At 48.3% G+C, this 15,399-nt stretch overlaps 1 protein-coding gene across 1 annotated transcript; it reads left to right on the plus strand.

The window, feature by feature from the left end:
- Positions 1-549: 549 nt before the first annotated feature.
- On the plus strand, positions 550-4,903 carry CST3 (cystatin C). Its single transcript, XM_023625992.2, has 3 exons — positions 550-951; positions 3,594-3,698; positions 4,554-4,903. Exons 1-3 carry the CDS (start codon positions 712-714, stop codon positions 4,635-4,637), a joined length of 429 nt encoding a protein of 142 aa, XP_023481760.1. The 5' UTR covers positions 550-711; the 3' UTR covers positions 4,638-4,903.
- The last annotated feature ends 10,496 nt before the right edge of the window (positions 4,904-15,399 follow it).

Consider the following 15,399-nt stretch of genomic DNA (forward strand, 5'->3'; position numbering starts at 1 on the left):
CAGGCCCTAGACCATCTGGCCCGGGGAGAAGCCCGAGAGAGGTTTGTCGGTGGAAGAAATAAATGGGTTGTGAAAGAGAGAACCCGATGACCTTTTACCAAATACAGGCTAATTCATTCATTTATGTTTGGCAAAGAAGTTCTCCAGAACAGGGTGCAGATGGGGTCTGCCCCAGCCTTTGAAATGGCACCGCTGCTCCCGGGATCCCCAGACTTGGAACAAATGCTCTGCTCAGAGGCCAAGACCTCTATTTCTCTTTTATTTTTCTCTTTTCAGAGAAAGAATCGGAGTTCAGGGGTTTGCAGGCCCCGAGAGGGGTGACACTGTGAGATTTGGGTGAGCTAGGCTTGGAGCGCTGGAAAGGGGGACCTGGACTCGGGGGAGGAGCGGGACTGAGTGGGGAGCGAGCCAGGACGAGGAAGCCCAGGACTGGCAGGAGGCGCGGGCCTGGGGACGAGGCCAGGCTTGGGACGGAAGAGCAGGCAAGAGCGGGTCGCGGGCCCGGACTGCGGCGGAGGGGAGGAACAGCCCGCGTGGAGGGCGGGCCCGGGGGCAGGGCGGGCCGCGGGTGGGGAGGCGGAAGAGGAGGAGCCGGCGCGGGCCGGCTGCCCGAGGGCGGCCGGGGGATAAAAGCGCGGCCGACCGGGGGTGCTCGCGGCCTCGGGTCGGATCGCATTGCTGTCCTTCGTCCGGTGCTCCTCCGCGCAGACCATGGCCGTGCTCCCACGCGCCCCGCTGCTCCTGCTGGCCGCGCTGGCCCTGGGCCTGGCCGCGAGCCCCGCGGCCGCCGCGAGCGCCGGCAAGCGCCAGCTGGTGGGCGGCATCTCGGAGGCGGACATCAGCGAGCAGGGCGTGCAGCAGGCGCTCGACTTCGCGCTCAGCGAGTACAACAAGGCCAGCAACGATGCCTTCCACAGCCGCGCGCTGCGCGTCGTGCGCGCCCGCAAGCAGGTGCGTCCCGCCGGGCGGCGGGGGAGGACCCGGGCAGCAGGGTACTTGGGGCCGCGGGGTCGGGGGCCCCGGGCAGCGGGGGACGGGGAGCCGCGGGGGCGGAGGGCCCCGGGCGGCGGGGGACGGGGAGCCGCGGGGGCGGGGGGCCCGGGCGGCGGGGGACCGCAGGGTCTGGGGGCCCGGGTGGTGGGCTGGTCCGGGGCGCCTAGCCCGAAGGGCGAGGCTCGGCCCGGGAGGGCGTGGCCTGCGCGACGTCAGCAGCCCCGCCCCCGCCGGCCCCGCGCTTGCGGGAGGGCTCAGCGCGGAGCCCTGGCGCCCGGTGTGTGGCCGCGCTTCGCAGCCGGGCGCGTCCCGGCCTTTCCTGTCACCGTACAGCCCTCGGCGGCGTGTCACCGGCAGTGCCTGCAACCCTCGCCCCAGCGCCCTGCTCCAGCCCAGTGGGACCCGGGGCTCAGGGGAGCTGTCAACTAAATGACCACAGGCGAAGGGACAACATCCCACACCTGGCGGCCCTCCTGACTCTGCTACTGAGTGGTTTTTTTAAGCACTTTTCCTCTTTTTAACTTTTCGTTTTGACATAATTTCAGACTTACAGAGCAGTTGCAAAAATAGCACGTTCAGTGCCTGTAGATCGTTTACCCAGATTCCTCCGATGTTGGTATTTTGCCATATTTGCTTTATTCACCTCACTTGCCACATACGTGTGAGTGTAAATATTTGTAAGCCTCTATTTCTCTGAACCTTTTGAGAGTCATGCAGTATATATTTCCTAAAAACAAGGGCATTTTCTTACATGACCACAGTACAGTTTGGAAATCAGGAATCAGCACTGACAGTTATCTAAGACACAGACCTTATTCAGACGTCCCTGACGGTCCCACTGATGTCCTTGAGAGCCCAGGACACGCGGGATCGTGTGCCTCTGCCGCTGTCCTGCAGCCTCCTTTACTCTGCAGCAGCCCCCCAGTCTGTTTCCTCACCTGGGCACTTTTGAAGGGTCCAGCTAGTTGTGGTGCAGACTTGCTCAGTTTGGGTTGGCCTGGTGTTTCCTCAAGGTGAGGGTCGGGTCATGTGGAAGAGGTGTGTTCTCCTTCGTGCCTCCTCTCAGTAGGTGCCACTAAACTAACCTGGGCTCCACGGCCTCCTCAGGCAGTGGCATTAGGGGCCAACACTCAGAACATCCTCCCTGAGGCGGGGCCCTCGCTGCTCCCCCAGCACCCAGAGGTTAGCAGCAAACACATGAGTCAGTGAGCTGGTGTGTGGCCTACGTGCATCCCAGAGCAGAGGGTCTTGCATGAGACTCTCCCTCTGTCTCGAGATCCTGGAGGACAGGATCCTTGTGCAGGTTCCATCCATGGGCGCAGCCTCTTGGTTGTGACCTCTGGTTCCCCCGCCTGCGATGGGCGCACTGCCACCAGTAATCAGGGTAGTTGAGTGCCTGCTGCAGGAGGGAGGAGGCTGCCTGCCCCCTGCCCGAGCCAGCCTGCCTGTGTTTCTGGCCAGGAAGGAGTGCAGGCATCAGAGCCGAGAAGGGGGCGGGAGGGAGTGTCATGAAGGGCTCTGGGCCTTGTACTCATCCTTGAAGGAAGGCTAGAATTTCGGTGAGCTGGCCTGCATCTCATGGGAGAGCAGAACGTAGCCATGCAGCAGCCAAAGTGTAGTACTACATGCCAGTGTTGGGGGCTCCTTTCCACCTTCTCTTGAAAGTTCAGAAGCTGCGTCAAGACCACACGCATTTCTCCTCCTGCACCTGTCGGCTGGCATTGTCCCCTTTGGACAGAACATATGTGATCCCTGCTCACCTGGGCCCTGCCAGCCTGCTCCTCTTGAGTGTGACACTAGCTTGGCATCGTAGCTCATCGGTCCGCAGTCATTTGGGAAAACTGACACGAGAAGGATCACAGGACTTGCTGTGTTTCCACTGAGTAGGGTGTGGTCCCCAGCCTCTCGTCCTGTGCTTCCCCAAGCTCTGATGAAGCGTGGCTTTGGGATGCCCTGTGTGAGGACAGGGTTCACTTCTATCCTGTCATCTCAAATGTAGAAGACACACAGGTGTGGTGACACACATCAGAAATATTCCCATCAAAAATCACCCCTAAGAGATAGGCGTTCCAGCAGCAGCCTTTTATCAGCCTAACACGTGTGTGCGTGAGAGAAGCATCTAGTTTCTTACTGCTCAGTGAGTAGATAGACCTGGGTTCCGTCGAGGGAGGGAGATTCCCAGGGCTTGAGGCTAGTGAGTGGAGTTTAGCTTAGACGTGATCCTGGGATGGTCTTCCTGAGCTGACACAGCGTTCACCCCACACCCAACCACCTCCTTTAGCTCAGTCCTAGCCCTGGCACAGGATTCAGCACCGCCCTGGCAGGCTCCCCAGACCTGCGCCTTCCTCCTGAACCTAGTGAGCAGGACTTTGGCGCCTAGCTTCCACCTTCTATTCTGCCTCGCCTCCAGCTGGGCTGCGGGAGACCCTTGTTGGAGCCACTGTGTGAACAGGTTACAAGAAGGGCCTGGGGCACAGCAGCTCACCAGCCGTCAGGAGGTGGCTGCCGGCTTTGGCGGCCCATGAGTGCTCCCCAGAGCGGGAAGGTGTGTGTGGAGTTGGCGGGGTGTGGTAAGCGAGTCCTGCTCTCCCCGCGTACAGGTCGTGGCTGGGCTGAACTACTTCTTGGACGTGGAGATCGGCCGAACCAGATGCACCAAGTCTCAGCCCAACCTGGCCACCTGCCCCTTCCACGACCCACTGAGGGTATGTGCCTGATGCCAGACCGGGAGCAGCCCCGCGGGCCAGAGGGGTGGGGGCTGTGCCCGTGCCTGTGGGTGCATGATGTGAGAGTGCTGGGGGGCTGTGCGTGTGCCCAGGTATGTGTGCATGTGGGCGGAAGGGGGCCTGTGTATGCATGTGACAAGTTTGAATTTGTAAGGGGGTTTTAGCTGGAGAATTGGGGCACCATGTACTGTGGGGACTGCTGCCTGTTGGATGGAGGACTCAGCTGTGGGGTGTTTGCTGGGCAGCGAGAAAGGGCCGTTTAATCCCAGCCTCAGCCACCCAGACAGATCAGAGGGAGTTAGAAGCAGCTGACACCCTCCGAGTCCATCCTGCTCGCTGAATCCCAGACCCGCCGTGGGCTTGGCTGGTTCTTGGGAAGTCTCAGCCTCTGGGGAGAGCGGTATGCCTCTCGTCACCCCCCAATACAGACATCCTGCCTCTTTCCGGAGGGTTTCCTGGACCCAGTTCCCAGCCCCTGGGTCCTCCCCTCTGGACCTGTCTCAATGCCGGCCCACTGGTGGTGGAGGGAACTTGGGGATGGTGCCCTGCACCCCTGGGGCATTGTGGCCTTGCACAGGCTGTTCCTTAAAGGGCTGTGCTGGGGGCATGACAGCGTGGAGTCCTGTGGGCTGAGGGGTAGGGGTCACAATGCCCTCTCCTGGACTCGGAGCCAAGGGCAGGGTGGCTGAGAGGGTGCTGCAGAGTCCTCTTGTGCTCTGGGGCTCAGCAGGAGTCCCTCCAGCATCCCTCACCCACTCTTCTGACATCTGTGCTGGGCATTTTCCTTTTTAACTGGAACCGTAACTGACTGTCCCTCTCTCTTCCCTTTCACAGAAAACAGTCTGCTCTTTCCAGATATACACTGTGCCCTGGATGGGCACAATGTCCGTGGTGAAGTCCAGCTGCCACGAGGCGTAGAGGACTGTGTGACAGGCCCGGCCACACTGCCTCTCACTCGCACCCCGCCTTGTAGAGCTCCTAAGCTTAGATGAGTGACCACATCCTGCTGGAAGTCCCCTCAGTGTCCCAGCCTCAGGAGACACACAGAGAAGGCTTCTCGGGTATTGTTTGTACAGCTAAGTGGCTCCAACTCACTTCTGTCTTCTGATTGCTTTCCAAATGCAGCAGTACGTAGTGCGCATGTTCTGCTCCTCTCTCACTTAATAAAAAAGTAACATCAGCAACTTGGAGAGTTGTTCACTGTCTCGGGGATGTGCACACACGAGGTGTTTCAGCAGTTACTTTGTGAAGAGCTCCTTGTCGCGCTGGCTCTGCATGGGCAGACAAGCCGAGAGCTCTGCGGCCGTGGCAGGCATAGCGCAGAGCCTGCGGCCCCTTTTTGGGATGATTAAGTCATGGAGTCGGCTGGGAGTTCAGGCTTCAGCCAGGGTGTCTCTTGATCGGATAAGGGAGAAGAGGGGACCTGCGCTGCTGCATTCAAAAGAACTCAGACAGCGAGCATGGGCAGGACAGCAGGGACAGGAGTCAGACGGAGCCCACAGCCCAGGGCGACCCTCACGGGGCTCTGCCAGACGGTAGATTTCAGCCATGTGTGCTGAGTGGATCACACTCCTGGGCTGGATGTTCACTGGTCAAGTTCTCTAGAAACTAAATAATGATTTCTGGTTTGATTTATAATAACTTCTTTCCACAATAGACTTCAGGCACCTATGAGGAGACAAAGACAAAAATTAAAGTATATGTGTGTGTATGTTACTAACTGGGGACATACCAATCAGAATCAAGATCAGTCAAGGTCAGAACCAAGACTGAAATAGAAAAGAGTGAAAGCAAGGCCTTTCTGATGCGTCTCGCAACGTGGTCTCCGAGGGCTTACCCATTGTCACCCTGCCAGCCCTTTTCTGGGCCTGGACTGACGGCCTCGCTATAGGGTCTTTCCTACTTTCGTGAAAAATCTTGGTTTCACAAGTAACCAGCATCCAGGCACAACAATAAAGCAGTGATTTCCTGTAAAGCTACCCCTTAGTGGACACTTCATTTCTCCCTTCCTCCTGGAAGGCGGGGGGCAAGCCCAAGTGGGGAAGAGGGGGAACACACAGCTTGGCTCGCCCGCAGCTCCCCACCCCTTGTGTGTCTGCTCCCATCTCCTAACAACACTGAGTGGCCTTGTGTTTCACAGCCGTCACCATGGGGGTCTGGCTGCTTCCACCCCAGGTCCCCCTCAGGTAGTGGACAGGCCTGTAGGTACCACAACCTTGGGAGTCCAGGTGAGGCACTGTGACCCAGAAGGCTCTCTGACCCGGACATTACCCAGACCAGTGTGTCCAGGAGAGGCCACACAGCCCCTACAAGTTTTATCTGCATGGTTTTACTTCTATGTTTATGTTAAGTTTATTTTAAAGGTAAATATGTGTATAACATATAAAATTATTCATATAAGTAAGTTTAGCACAGTGCCCGGCTCTGAGTAAACAATAGGTTTTAGATATTTTTTCATTGATCTAATTATATATTGTGGTGATTTAAAACGTGGTCCCCATATTCTTTGACACTCCTTGCATTTGACGTTCCTTGCGAGGTGGGGTCTGTGAGCCGCCTCTTGAATCTGGGTGGGCTTGTGACTGCTTCAATTGGCAACTGCAGAGGAAGTGACCCTTTGACCTCTCCAGTGGGGTCAGAGAAGACCCTTGGCTTCCCCTGAGCTCTCTTGTACACCTGCCCGGAGAGCAGCATCCGTGAGGAGCGTGACTCCTCCAAGACCACCGTTCTGGAGAGGCCCCTGAGGTGCCCAGTGCACAGCCCCAGCCGAGCGCCAGCCAAACCCACGTCCCCTGCTGCCAGGAGAGAGAGCTGCTGTGGACACCCAGCACCCCCTGCCCCTCCCACCCCACCCCCGCGCTCTCAGGGGACCAGTCAGACGAGAGCCTCCGAGCGAGGGCGACCCAGCTGCTCCCTTCCCGGCCCACAAAGCTGTGAGCGAGAGGGAATGGTGATCGTACCACACTTCCAAGTGTTAGGGTGACTTGTCACACAGCAGTAGTGTCTGGGACACCCCTGAGAGTGTGCGTGTGTATATGCCTTGAAGAGGGTGCAGCCCAGGGAACCTGGAGCCAGACAGCCTCAGTGAGGACTCTGCTGGCTGTGTGACTTGGGCAAGCTCCTCGCTCTTGCTGAGCCTCACTTGTCATCAGTAAGGGGACAGCATGTGTCCCTTCCTCATGGGGTTATGGGGGTTCGCTGTGTTCATACCTGTACAGCACTGAGGGCAGTGTGTTACGTAAATCCATAGCATTATTCCAGTCAGAATGTCAACATTTTATTTCTGTGTGGTGTCTTATGAGTCTAACTTCATTTTTTTCAAATGATATTATTAGCTCTTTTCTCTGTGAGGTTTCCAATAACTGCCTCAAAAGGCCATAGTTTGTGTAGGGAATTCCCATAGCATCATAGGGCAGTTTCTGGATTTCTGTCCTAAAGCTAACTGGGTTTGTTTTTCTGTGCCAACTACTTTGTTTTAAATATAACGTTTTGTATCTGTTAGGTCAGGAGCATTCTCTTTATTCTTTTCTAAATTTTGTTTCTAAGTATATTGTATTTATACTTCTGGATGAATTTTTTTTTAAGTTCAAAAGGTAGAATTACTGTGTTTTTAACTAGAACTACATTGACTTTATATTCCATTTGGGGAAAAAAATCGACAACATTTAGTATTCAACCTTTTCGTTTTAGAATACCATATATCATACAATGAGTTCAGGCTGCTGCTGTGCCTTTCAGCAGTATAAAATAACTTTTTTAAGCATCTTTCATATTTCCTGTGAAATTTATCCCTGGATATTTTATTTTTTTGTCAGGAATATTTCCCCACTGTATCTCTCACCAGTTGTTGCCGATATAGAAGAAATTTATTGATCTTGTCTGTTTTTCTTGTGTCTTTCTTGGTGGCTCATAATTTATAGACCCTTAGAAATCAGGGGTTTTGTGGTCCATTACTACCATCGGATGCAGAAGGGCAGGACTGACCGTGCATGAAGCCACAGCCCCCTTAGAAGATGCAGAGGGAGGAAAACGCCGCCCCTGTCCTGAGCCTCCAGGACCGAGCTGGAGAGGGGAGGCGTCCGAGACAGCGGTCCAGCCACCTGTTCCTTTTCATTACACTCTGTTGTGCTAACAACGCACACAACAGTGAGAAGCGGTGAATCAAATGATAGCCAAAACAAGGAGCAGATTCTCTTTCAATCACCTATATCTGCTCTCTCGCCCTTGGCTTCGGGCTTCCCATTGGGTCACCTCAGTGTCACGTCACCTGAGGTTTATTAAGCCCAGAGTCAGATACACTCAGGGTTCATTCCGATGTCAGCCAGGGCCTCCAGCTCCCTGAGACCAGAGAAGGTGCACAGGGTGTCCCAGGCGTGGCTGCACATGCAGTCACCTGGGGAGCTTCAAAAATGCTGATGCCTGGTCCCACTCTGAGAAACTGAACTGATCTTGGCTGAGGCACTGGAATTGTGCAATATTCCCCAACTGATTTCCCAAAGAACCACTGACCTACAGCCCAATCAGATTCCCTGTGCAGTCCAATGGCTCCTAAAACATCTGCAAATTGCAGCAGGTGCAAGGCTTCTCTCTCAGGGTCCCACCTGCATCTCAACACACTTCTGGTGCCAGTTACCCACCTAGACATACACCCCAGGCCCCTCCTCCATTCCCAGTAAATAAAACACAGTCAAATGAAAATGCCTTTCACCCAAAGCGTTCATTTAGGTCAGTGATCTTTCATTAAGATTTCAGGCAGCTCAGCAGGTTTCTGTGGAGCAGTAACCTTGACATCTTCAGCCCCAGCACGGGACATTCCTGTTCGTGAAATGCCCTTGGCCTCACTTCCAGAGGTTGTTGCCACTTAACTTTCACCCCACTGAGTCACTGACCTTATTCGCCTCACTGGTTTCTCTTTCCCTTAGCAGTGCCCATTTGTTCCCCCTGTCCCTTCCCTCCAGATCCCTCTGGAGGTTCAAACCCTCCCTCTGTGGGGTGGAACAGTTCAGCTCTTTCTGGACTTTCCCCACGCCCATCAAAATGCTCATAAAACAAAGGGCTTGCTGGTAAACAGGATCCACCCTTTTCATAAGGTATTTTGATCATGAATAGCAACTTCTTTTTTTACCCAAATCGTAGCCCCTGGGGAAGACTAGGGAAAACAGCCACCTTTTCTGAATGGCTGCCAGCCAATGAATGGTGCTAGTGACTGTTTCCCCCACGGGCTGTGTGTGTGTTCTTCACTGGTCACACTGTCCACATGGAGGCAACATCACCAAACAATCCTGAGGCTGGTGCTGACTCATAAACCAATGAGCGCCTCACCTTCTTATGATAAAATAAAAAGATAATATATGTGACGTGTCCCCTCCTTCCCTCTCACTCCACCTGTTTCCAGGGAAGCTGACTCCATACTTTGGACCATGGCTTGGAGAATGTGACGTTGGCTAAACCAGTCTGGGCAGCCCATCCCCCCAGGCCTTAGTGATTGTCTCAAAGACAGCACATGACCCAGGTCTGGCCACCCAGGGATCGTGAGGCTTAATGGTGAGATTTTGTTTAAACTATTTGAAAAGCAGCCTCTCTCTTCCATGTGGGGTATGATGATGAGAAGACAGCAGATCCAGAGCAGCTGTTTGGGAATAAACCTAAATCACGGGGCACCAGAACTGAGTCAATAGACAGCAAAGAGCAGGCCAATTACATCATTTGAGTCCCTGCACCAAGCAGTGCCTGACATCGACTCTTCCTCTGGACATCTTAGTTGTGTGAAACAGTCAGCTCCCTTCTTTGGGACTGTCAAGTTGGGTTTTCCAGCACTTGTGCTCTTATGGGTCCTAACTGATAGAGAAGGACAAAAATTGAATGCGCCATTTGTTTCTCATACCTGACAGACCTGTGACATTTCTTGACTGTTTCAAAAGTGACACCCCAAGGGGTCACCTTGCAGAAAGTGAAGGTCCTGCTCTCTGGACCTTGAAGGCATCAGACCACTCTTAAAAGTGCAATGGTGACAGGTGTAACTGTGACTAACAAATAGACAGAAGCACAAGTCAGACCATTAGGAACCATTAGGATGTCCACCACTAGAAAGAGATCTTCTCAGGAAAGGAGTAAAAGATCTTGTTGTCAGTGGGAATCCAAGAAGCCAGAGCTGCAAAATTGGTGGGCACGGTTGAGCACTTAAAAGCTGTTAGAATGCTTGCTGCCTAACTCTAAGACTCCCTTGCAAAGATTAGTTGGTCACAGAATAGGTTAGATCAATACTCTTGCCAACCTCAAGGAAATTTCTCTGCCATGAAGTGCACTGTAAAACATCAGAAAATCCCCAGTCCAGTAGTACATCCCTCTTCGTCATTAATTTGGCTCCAAGAGGCTCAAGACTTAGCTAAAGAAATGGAGTTTTTAAGTTTCAAAGAATTGAGCATGTCACTGAAGCCGGGTCCCTGAGGGTCATTGTAAATGTTCAATAAAACCTGTCGACCTTGTTCCCAACACAGACACGCATGAAAAGAAGTTCATCTTGTCAATGTGCTGTTTTCTTGTTCAACCTGAGGGGTGATTCAAGGGTCACAGGGATTTGTGAGCTTGTTTTATACAAGAAAGAGAATGCCTTCAAGGGAGTTATGATCACCAGATAACCAGCCACCAGCTGCCGTTGATGCCTAGAAGTCAGATTGCACAGGGGCATATCTGGAGTGAAAGAAACACAGATTTCCCCTTTGTTTCTCTAAAACTCCTCCTGCCAAGCCCCTTAGCTCTATAAAAACCCCTGCTTTCTTCTCTTGTTAAGGTGGATTTGAGACAACATATCCCCCCACCTTGTTGTCCTGGCCAATTTGAATAAACCTTTCTCCATCTCCAAGCACCAATGTCTCAGTGATTGGTGTACTGTGCATCGGGCACACGATCTTGAGATTAAGAGGTCCAGTATCACTACCTTCTGGTACATCTGCTCATTTTATGTTTAAGATCTGTGGCCCCAGAAGCTGTAGAAATCTTAAAAAATGGAAAAATCTTACTAAGACAACCTGGAATTACAATGGCCATTATGGGGAATGTTCCAATTAGACAAGATTGTTCATTTATAAAGTGCACTTGAAAGCAAGGGTTTCCAAATCAAACAACCTAAATGGAATCTGATTGGCATGCAGGGTCTCCAAAAGACTTCAAGATTCCAAAATAGCTTTATTGAAAGATTCATTGCAAAAGGCTGGTGAAAAGTTAAAGACACAAGTGGTACCTAAAACACAAGACCATAGACTGACATGACTCCTGCTGCTCCTCGCCATCCTCCTTTCCCTGAGTCTTTGCAGTCTACTAAGACTCTGTCTGAATTGCCTTTCCACTCTGAAGAGACTGTAAAATCATCAACAAAAGTCCGTCAAGTTAGTGACCTTGTGAGCTTGTCGCTGCAACAGCTCCAAGGCCAGAAACTTAAGACAACACCCTGGCCTCCTCCACTTCACCCCACTAGGGTCCATCATCAAAACACTGGCCCATAAATTAGTATCTCATTTGCAATCAACTGAGACACTATCCTCAAAAAAGGGCCTTCCTTATGTGCTCCTCCCAGGGTTGGCGGGACTCCAAGAGATTCTTTAGTAAACTGCTACCAGTTATTCCCTTAAACAGCCAACAAATAGAAATGGCAAGCAATAGGATATTTTGGAGTATATGAGGAAGCCATTTGATGTAAATCTAATTCAGCCTAATTTTGTTTTTCCAAAAGGGCCTGACATGGCCATTGACCATGCATTGTGTATCTGCTTTAAACATCTCCTATGGCAAGAACAAAGGCCCTTGAGATAAAGGTGCAACTTCCCCCACACACACACATTGGCATTTCCTTAAGGATAAGCATCTTTCCTTAGACTAGGAACTGATTGCTGTGCTCACCTGTGACCATCCAGCTCATCTGTGACCACCCAGCTCGAGACAACAGACTTGCTTCCTGCTGTGTCCATCAATCGCTATGCCGACAGGGCAATCTTGTGACTATTGTAAGAGGAACATTTCAGTCATATGTGAAACATCCTCTTTGAGGGTATATAACCACCCCGTACACCCCACCTCTTTGGAGTGCTCCGTTCCTTTGTGGAAGGACTCTCCCGGGCTATATGATCCTTACATTTCAGCTCACAATAAACTCACCCCAATTTTGATTTATAGATTGGTTATGGATTATTTGCATCGACACAGCCAAGGGAAAACTAAAGTTAAAATTAATGGAAGCCTTACCAAATTCTGGTAGATATCAGGGCTACACTCTCTACTTTAAACCCCATTCACTCTGGAGCCTACAAATGGGGTCCTAGGAAAACTGGCAGAAGCTGGCCAAGGGTGAGAACCCTTACCAGAGTCAACTCTCCTGAATCTCTGTCTGCGGTGCCCAGTCAAAAGAGGAAAATAAAATTTAATTTTGTCCTTTTCCTTCCAAATCCATACTCTTGTGAATTTGATTTAGGGGTACCTACTGGTTATTGATTCTTTTCTTTCCCAGTGACAGCTATTGCCTTCATATTTGTCTTATTTTGTGTCCTGTCACCCAGTCTTCTTGAGGAATGTGCTATATCTTTCAAAGGTAAACTTCAGGGAGGTAATTCTTATCATGGGGGAGAAAAGATTATGTGGAAACTAGGCAAATGAAAAATTTTAAAAAGCTTTCTGATGACTGTTATTGAAAAGCTTAAGCCATCTGAGCAGGTAAGCTTTGATGAGGATTATTTTAGGCTGGTTACTTTTAAAAATTGCAGACGGGAAGGAGGCTCTGAGGAGTGGAATTTGCTTGCCCTTTGATGAGAGACATTTGCATTTGTGAAGGAAGTCTCCATCTGTGGGGGTGTCTTCCTCTCTGCACCAGGAGGAAGGGGGGAAGACCTTATCTCTAGAAACTCTTAATGGGGAAGGCAAGGACTTAAGTCTTGTTTATTGTGCTTGTCTGGTAACCTCACGTAGCTGAGTCCCCCCACCACCAACATCCTCCAGGAAGCATAGGACATCCTGACTTAATCCGGTCTGATTCTTATCTAGAGTTTTAGTACCACCCAATAATGATACCCCACCTGCACTGATACCATTTTAACGACTTTTTACATATTCTTTCCTTTGTCTTTACTTTACTTTATTTATTTCATCTTTACTTATTTCAGCTTTACTTATTTCATCTGCCAGAAACACAATTTGGATCTAACTGTTCACTTGTAAACTAGTGAGTTTTGCATTATCGTGCATGTCTCATGGCTAAAGTTCTAAAACGAAAGCTATAAGATCTCTGTTTACATCTGTCTGTATGTTTACCTATGTCTACATATGGATGTCACAGATATGTGGCTCTTTTCTCCCTCCAGATGGTAATGTCAAAATTAATTTGAAAAGAGCTCTATTTAATTGGTTTAAATAAAATTAAGTGCTTATATCAATTAAGTGTATACTCAGAAATATAGAAAGTAACTCAAATGTTTTTCAAGTTCTCATGATCTAGTATAATCTTCAGTAAATAAAATCTAGTGTAAATTCATTGGTTTCATTAAAACGGGCATGTCTTTAGAGTCATCAGCATTAAATATAATGTGGGCAGACAACTTTTATTCTACCAAGATTTACTAGATATCAAACAAGCTCATGTTATGTCTGTTACAGAATTTGTCAGCAAGGAAGATAACTTAAGATGATGGTTAACTGTTTAGTGTCTCAAGAAATTTTCATGAATAAGCTAAACATAATTATGAAGAGCAGGTAAATTAGATGTAAGTAAGATAAAAGTTTATCAATGAACTTTTCAACAGTAATTATGTTTTATGGTATGTCTACTTAAAAATAGTTCCAAAATATTTTTGGTAACTTGGAACCTTAAAATTATACTAATTTAAGTTAAATGATGGATATTCATTGAATATCTAGATAATTTCCAAGTAAGATAAAATATCAAAACAATTATTGAACACAAACTTAACTACTTTTGGATTCTTAATACAAAGAAACTAAAGATATCTGCGCCCATCACTAAACATGTTTTGCATCACATTGAAAAATTTACTATGAGAAAAAATATACTTCTAGAAATTACACAATGTATTTGTAAACTTGCCAAACTACAGAATGGTAGTGTGACAGTTTACAATTGCTTACTTGTTAGTTTTCACCAGGAATTAAGAATTCCAAGGATTAAGAATTCTAATCAATTAAAACTACTTAGAAATAATAAGGATGAAGAGAAACAACTGTGTATCAAAAGTAGATAAGGAAGGTAGAATGTATTTTTTGGATAAGAAAAGGTATGGAGGACCTGTTTTTTGTTGTTGTTAAGGGTGTTAAGAAATTTTGGACTAAAGTAAAATGACTAGTTGTTCTAGAATGAAAAAAAAATAGAAAAAATAGGACAAAACCTGAATGGATACAAAACACTTGTAGAAAGTTTGTGGAAAAGGAATTTTGGAAGAGAAATTTTATGTGTGGGCAAGCTGGGTAAGATGGATTTATTTATGTTTTTAAAGAATGAATTTTAATATCAAAAGTACCCTGAAGCAAAATTAGAATTTAATTTTCTCTCTGTTAAAAGGGCAACACTTTCTTAGATTATTGGTCTGCTCTTAATAAGAAATTGTAAACAAAAGTTTTACCTTTTAAGTAATCTGCCTAGAAAAAAATTTTGTGTCTTACTAAAATAATTTACTGTGCTTTACATTGTCTTTATCAGGTCTTTGATTACCTAAGAAAATCCAGTCTTCTCAAGTTTAAAAGAACTAAGTTTTGTTTTTTGTTTTTTTTTTTTTTATCTATGGAACTTTCTGTATTTGCCCTCAAAGATTTTGAGGTTAAATGAATAACTAAGTATTGTTTCACAGTGACCTATGATCCTATCTGTTTTAGCCTACCGATTGACTTCTGCAATTTCTTATATTTTTCCTTATTTATGTTCTGTGTCTCTGTTCTGTTTTTCAGTTTAGTGGCTACCCTGAAGTTTGTATTCAGAATCTCGTGTATAATATAGTCCATTTTCTGGTGGTCTCTTACTTACTTGGCCTAGACTGATTTAGTCCCTTTCCTCTTCCCCTCCTAAATTATTATTTTCATCTCTTATTCCAACTCGTGTTGTGTGTTTGTGGTTAGAGTGATAAGATCATCTTTGCTTTGGTGGTTTCCTTCCCTTTATCCTAACACTATTGTTGAATATTTGCTATCCTATTCTGATTCTATCTATTTGTCTCCCTACTCTGTGGTTTGTGACCCCTTTCTCCTTTTTTTTTCTTTTTTCAGGTATGAGAGCCTTCTTGAGGATTTCTTGTAGTGGAGGTATTTTGGATACAAAGTCCCTTAGCTTTTGTTTGTCCAGAAAAGATTTAACTTCTCCCTCATATCTGAAGGATATTTTTGCTGGATAGAGTATTCTTGGCTGTAGATTTTTATTCTTTAAAGTTTTGAATATGTCACTCCATTCTCTCCTAGCTTGTAGGGTTTCTGTAGGGAAATCTGCTGATAGTCTGATAGGAGCTCCTTTTCAGGTTATTTTCTTCTGGCTTGCTGCCCTGAGTATTCTTTCTTTGTCATTCATTTTTGCTATTTTTACTACTATATGCCTTGCAGTAGGTCTTTTTACACTAAGAAATCTAGGAGATCTGAAAGCTTCCTCCACATACATTTCTCCCTCACTCCCTAGATTTCGGAACTTTTCTTCAGTTAT

This window comes from Equus caballus, chromosome 22 (assembly GCF_041296265.1).
Source record: "Equus caballus isolate H_3958 breed thoroughbred chromosome 22, TB-T2T, whole genome shotgun sequence".
Taxonomy (NCBI): domain Eukaryota; kingdom Metazoa; phylum Chordata; class Mammalia; order Perissodactyla; family Equidae; genus Equus; species Equus caballus.